This window comes from Esox lucius, chromosome 11 (assembly GCF_011004845.1).
Source record: "Esox lucius isolate fEsoLuc1 chromosome 11, fEsoLuc1.pri, whole genome shotgun sequence".
Taxonomy (NCBI): domain Eukaryota; kingdom Metazoa; phylum Chordata; class Actinopteri; order Esociformes; family Esocidae; genus Esox; species Esox lucius.
Window position 1 is genome coordinate 34,898,596 of NC_047579.1, and position 6,000 is coordinate 34,904,595.

Here is a 6,000-nt window from a genome sequence, read left to right on the forward strand (position 1 = left end):
GGCGAAAGGGGGTCAAACACAGTATCAGTATGGTGTTCCTAATAATCCTTTAGGTGAGTGTATAATGATAGCTCTTCCAAGCCTTTGTTGCTATGGCCGGGGGTCCTGTCCTGTGGTCAGGTGGAGACAGGCTCTCTCTGTGGGTAGAACAAGTGAGGATCAGTGTCAATACAAAAGGGATGACCCTGAGATCATGTTAGAAAACATACCGGTTTGGATACGCAATGTCTATAACATAGTTTTTTTACAGTGCTTCACTGTGTGCTGTCCTTGCCTGGTTCGAACCCAGCAAAATTCTGGAACCCCATTTGCGACAACTGAGAATTAATTTGTTCCCATTGTAGTCATACTCTTAACCATAAGATGTATTTAGAACTGTTTTATACATAAATGTCAGGTTCTGTAAAATGCCGTCTTCTCCTGATATCTTGACTTTATCAGCCAGCCCTAGTGTGCCCCCCCCCTTCTCTCTGTGTTTGGAGGTGTTGGGTGTCCTTATGGTGTGCGCCTCCTCTCTCTGTGTGTGGAGGTGTCGGGTGTCCTCATGGTGTGCCCCCTCCTCTGTGTGTGTGTGGAGGTGTCGGGTATCCTCCTGTTGTGCCCCCTCCTCTGTGCGTGTGTGGAGGTGTCGGGTGTCCTCCTGTTGTGCCCCCTCCTCTGTGTGTGTGGAGGTGTCGGGTGTCCTCCTGTTGTGCCCCCTCCTCTGTGTGTGTGTGTGTGGAGGTGTTGAGTATCATATAAAGCTGTTTTATCCACTAAGCGCTGAAGTTGTCAGTCACGTGTCCTGCCCCACAGCTGTCCAAGTCAGTTTATGGGAGAGATAAGAGAATGTGTGTGCACACATGCATACATACATATTTGGTGACACAAGGGACTCAGTCTACAATGGGCAGTTTATACTTTAATGATATGAGCTAGTGTCAGCTGCACAAACCACAGGCAGATGAGTTTCACACTTGTGGAAGACAGGATTTCTCGAACCAATTACTGTGCAGTCAAGGCTCAACTCAGTCTGAGCCTCTGAGACCAGTCATTGCCAGTGAGTTACAAATATGCACTGACTGATGTTGGTTCCAGATGTACAGAAGGTTTAGTATTTGGACAGTAGGTTTAGTTCAACTGTATTTGGACAGTAGGTTTAGTTCAACTGTATTTGGACAGTAGGTTTAGTTAAACTGCGTGTGGACAGTAGGCTTAGTTAAACTCTGGATAGTATGTGCCGGCTACAGTGTCTGAATTGGTAACCATAAGATATGAGAATGTTTCTCTTTGGGGGCACTGCCCTCTGGTGGGAGTATGACGCATCACACTGCAGACTTTTGACTCACAGCAAACATGCAAACATGCTGACAATTTACCGTAAATACAGAGTCGTTGTCATTTGTTGCTTAAATAACATCACACACTTCCACTGACAGTCCCTCTGTTTTTATCAGCCTGCGGCCTCTGGATGTGGAGTTTATGAGGCGTCTCAGTAAAGTGGTCAACATAGTTCCTGTCATTGCCAAGGCTGACACATTAACCTTGGATGAGAGGGACTTTTTCAAAAAGAAGGTGAGCATTTTCTCTTCCTCTCTCTGTTTCGTCATCCTTGTCACCTCGGTCCGTCTCCATCCTGCACTCTTTCTGTCACACAGTGTCATTGTCACGCATGCGCATGCAGTCTGTGTCTTTATTTTCTTCTACAGTTTTGACATTGCTCTGAGCAGCAACAGGAGATTTTTATGAAGACTTTCTGGCAGCTGCTAACCATTTAGTCACTGACTAATGAGAGAGCACTGAGGAAAAATGATGTGTGTTGATGGCTTAACATGTCAGGGACCTTAAAACCAGGCTCTAGATTATTAACTGGGGTCCATTAACCGTCTCAGCGGGTTGCAAGCCACATACCATGGACTGGATCTTGTCCCTTATATGGCTGAGGAAGAAAAACTCCATGATTTTCACATGAATTTCTATGTGTGTGTGGATCTCAACAAATGGACACAAGAAGACATAATATAAATATTTGTGAGAGGAAAACGGGTCAGTCTGACTCTGACGACTGCCACTTCCTCTTTGCGGGTCATCGCTCTATCCCCCAAATATCCTAAAAAGCCTTTTCTCCAAATGCCCCATTCTACACAGAGGATGATTAGAAGTCTTTCTTCGCTCTAGTTCAAACCTCTTAACCTGCTCTTTCAGCGCCAGGAGGGGCCCTCTATATGGGGAGGATGTGTTTGATTTACTGGTCTCACCCTCTACCTCTCAACCTTGTGTTCCTCTCTGTCTAGATCAGGGAAGAGCTGCGGGCCAATGGGATTGACGTGTACCCCCAGAAAGAGTTTGATGAAGACGCGGAGGACCGGATGATCAATGAGAAAATCAGGGTGAGTCAGAACATCTGTCCACATCGGTGTCTCCGTGTGGTGACCCCTGTGACCCCTGACTGTGTAACCCGTGTGGATTTAACTGGTCTCCCTAAACAAACTCTCAAATGTGGCTCGACTTTTAGCTTATCTTAAAATTTAAACACACACACAAGCTGTGGATCGGTCATGGAATTTAGAATTACACGCCAGTGCCACTTGGATAATACACTTGTATGGTTCATAGTTACATCTTTAGTCCCACATAGCCTTACTGTACCTCGAAATACGTTGTGTTGCCTATTTCCCGTTCAGAAAACGTTGGTTCTTGGCACGACTGTATCGGTATGTTTCAGTGTGTAGCGAAAGATTTGCTCCTGCAAGGCTGATTAGGCTTCACTGTCGCATAGCCTCTTCCGTAGAAACAAACACCATAGCTTTGTGTTCGTGTTTGCACCTTTACAATGGAGAATATGTTTTAGTTCATAACTAAACACTAATTTAACCAGAACTATAACAAATATATTGTTCTGGAGCAGAATCTCTAACTCTTAAAGGGGTACACGCACACACAATAAACATTTGATGGAAACTGTGCAAATTAAGTTAATGTTTCTTCAAACATTGTAAAGAAATTAAAATGTTGTCACAGATGATGTTTTACAGTGTGGACTAAAAGAGAGGATGGTAATTACTACTAAATAAACATGGTCTCTGTGTTCCTCCTGTACTGTAGGAGATGATCCCATTTGCTGTGGTGGGCAGCGACCAGGAGTATCAGGTCAATGGCAGGAGGCTTCTGGGAAGGAAAACCAAGTGGGGAACCATAGAAGGTAGGTTACTCTCTAAATGGCCATGGAGCTGCAGGGGGATGGTGGCCAACCTGTACCTAGGGCAAAACCAGGGCAGGGTCACCTTGTTGTGACCCCACGGCCCCAGGGGTGTCTCAGGTGGAGTTGGTGTATGTACAAAAAATGAATTCATACCAACATATTTGTATAGTATGTGTGTGTGTGGGTGGGTGTAGAACAGTTTGTCTTTATAACACAAGCCTAAAAACCTTTGTAAAAGTCCCTCTGCGTAAATAAGCATACCGCACAGTACAAATATTTTAACTATTTCCTCATGCCACCCACACTGTAACGAATGGGATTTCTAAGGGCTAGACCTAAATGCTTACACAAAGAAGTTGCCCCAAGTCTGAGTTCAGTTTGCCATTTTAAAATCCAGTGTAAACCATTAGGCCAACCTGCCTGACACTTCGGAACAGTCCGCTTCCTTGAGTCAGTCCACTGGGCTCTGTAACTAATGCTCCTCCTGGTGGGGTACTGAAGAACCACCTCCTTCTCTTATCACTGTCTCTCATTACTTTTGAATTGATCATGTCTTCTCTTTCCTCTACAGTGGAGAACATTGCCCATTGTGAGTTTGCCTATTTGAGGGATCTGCTCATTAGGTAAGTGTGTGTGTGTCTGTGTGGTACATGTTTGTGTGTGTGCCCACACAGCCTTGCAGTGTGTCTGTAGTGAGAACCGTTTGGGTCCGGCAACCTTATAATGTAGGTGAATGTGTCACACGTCAGTGTGGATGGATCTTTTTAAGGCCTTGGTGTGTATCTGTCATGTTTTAGTTTAGGTGAATATGTTTGTATGTCCCTGACTTGACCTCAGCTTATGATTGACTGACCTCCTCTCTCCGCCACCAGGACCCACATGCAAAACATCAAGGACATCACCAGCAGCATTCACTATGAGGTGTACCGTGTCCGCCGCCTCAACGAGAACAACACCGCTGTCTCCCACGCCAACGGCCTCCCCGAACACCATATGACTTCCCATGAGATGTAGAGACCCACCCGTCCCTTCCCATGAGCCCTCACTCCCCCTCAGATACCAAACCATCCCCCCTGTTCCTTCATATCTCCACCCTCTGCTCACTCTCAATGCCAAACCTTTGTTTTTACCCTGGTGGGGGACTAACTGGGAGATGGGGTTTGTGGTGTCAGCACCGTCAAGTGGCCAAATATTGACATGGAATGGACTGTTAGTGCCAATGCATTGCCCCTTAATGATAATCGGATCTCTGAATAAGGGCGGTGAATGCTAGCCTGGTTGAAATGGCCGGAAAGCTACGTTCACTAGCATTCAGTCCGGTTTCAATAGATTAAGGAAACACTATTAATGTACTGAAACCTCTTACTTTGCAACTCCAACCTCTTCTGCGCCTTAATCTTTGTGTTTTCAGTTATTCTGTTGTTCCTTTGGTCCCTCTTCTGTCAAGTCAGTTAACCAAATCCACTATGATAGGACACCAATTGAATACAAGCTGTTTCAGAAGTGCTCTCAAACCTTTGCTGGGTTTAAACATTTTGCCTACTTCCTCTCATCAGTGTCAATAGATCTCCCGTACTACATTCAACATTCAAACTTGAAGGCTCCGCAATGTCTTTTTTCTGTTTTCATTGTTAGGGAGTAGTACTGGCCTGAGTGCTGGAGTAGTGCTGATTAGTGATCGGTGTTGACTTTTTAGATGAATGAAAAAGGTTTCATTGCGAGAGGTTACATTTCTTCTCTCCACTTCACCTGGCCGGGAAAATCTCTTGAGCCTTGTAGTACACTGTGTATTAGGGAGTCGAAGTTGTAGGCCTTAACTAGGGCCCTGAGTTTTAGCTGTTAAGGTCTTGTGGTCAGGAAGACAACTGGCCCTAAGTATTTGTATGATGCAGAGGTGGGGGTACAAGCCACTGATTGGCCCAGCAGGACACACTCCAGTCCTCTGGGTGGTTGCTACAGTGATCCTACAGAGGTATAGGTTCCACATGCCCTCTGACTTTTTAAATCTACATAATTGATGTGATTTCTTTTTATATATATACAAATATGTTTCAAGAGTGATTTGAAATAAATAGTATTTTTGCACATTAGAAAGATAAGAGTAAAACTACCCATTCGTCCATACACAATTCCCCAAGCCAAGTGCATTCAGTTCCCTTTTTCTCGTCCAGGTTGAGGATTTTGGTAGAACCCCCGGCCCTCATTATGTGTCATGTTTCTGTGCCTTGGCATACACTATTTCCTTATTTATTGGAGAATGTCTGCTAGCCGGTGGTTTTAAACTAGAAAGAAAACAGTGATGATTAGGGCCAGGGATTTTTCCTGATCATGTGACTAGGAAAAACTCCTTGCCTCCGTCATTTAATAACCAGGGAGTACTTCCTGGTCAGGACAACACATGGTCCTAGTACTAATGTTAGCTGGTGTCAACTTGTCACATTAGCATCACCTTTCTATTGTGCACCAAGAAACTAAACACCTCCTTTAAAATCATTGGTCCTTTTTAGCTCCCTTTTTTTATTATTTTACTGTATCATTCAGTAACAGTAATATGCGGTGTCTAAAGGTTTTGTGTCTGTTTCAAAACTATAATCCAACAAACTTCCAAATGTCATCATTGTCATGCTCTATCCTGTATATTCATTGTCAGATAAATTTGTGTACTGTTATTAATAACAGAATGTGCCTTTGATATCATGTTATTTTAAATAAATAAAGATTAAAGATATACATAGTCATTTCATTTTTATCCTCTTGACAACTTTGATATTAACAGATATTTATAATTTCTACAGGATTTATATGTAATGCCTTCAGAA

General features: G+C 43.9%; 1 protein-coding gene across 8 annotated transcripts in view; it reads left to right on the forward strand.

Annotated features, from left to right (window-relative positions):
- Positions 1–5,589, forward strand: part of LOC105013131 (septin-9-like) — a 100,042-nt gene extending 94,453 nt beyond the window's left edge. For all 8 annotated transcript variants that reach the window (XM_010874441.4, XM_010874444.3, XM_010874439.4 and 5 more), the window contains 5 exons: positions 1,437–1,554; positions 2,274–2,369; positions 3,085–3,181; positions 3,753–3,804; positions 4,054–5,589. In XM_010874441.4, coding sequence (XP_010872743.1) covers positions 1,437–1,554; positions 2,274–2,369; positions 3,085–3,181; positions 3,753–3,804; positions 4,054–4,195 — 505 coding nt within the window. In that variant the 3' untranslated portion in view covers positions 4,196–5,589. The remainder of the gene's footprint in view (positions 1–1,436; positions 1,555–2,273; positions 2,370–3,084; positions 3,182–3,752; positions 3,805–4,053) is intronic.
- The last annotated feature ends 411 nt before the right edge of the window (positions 5,590–6,000 follow it).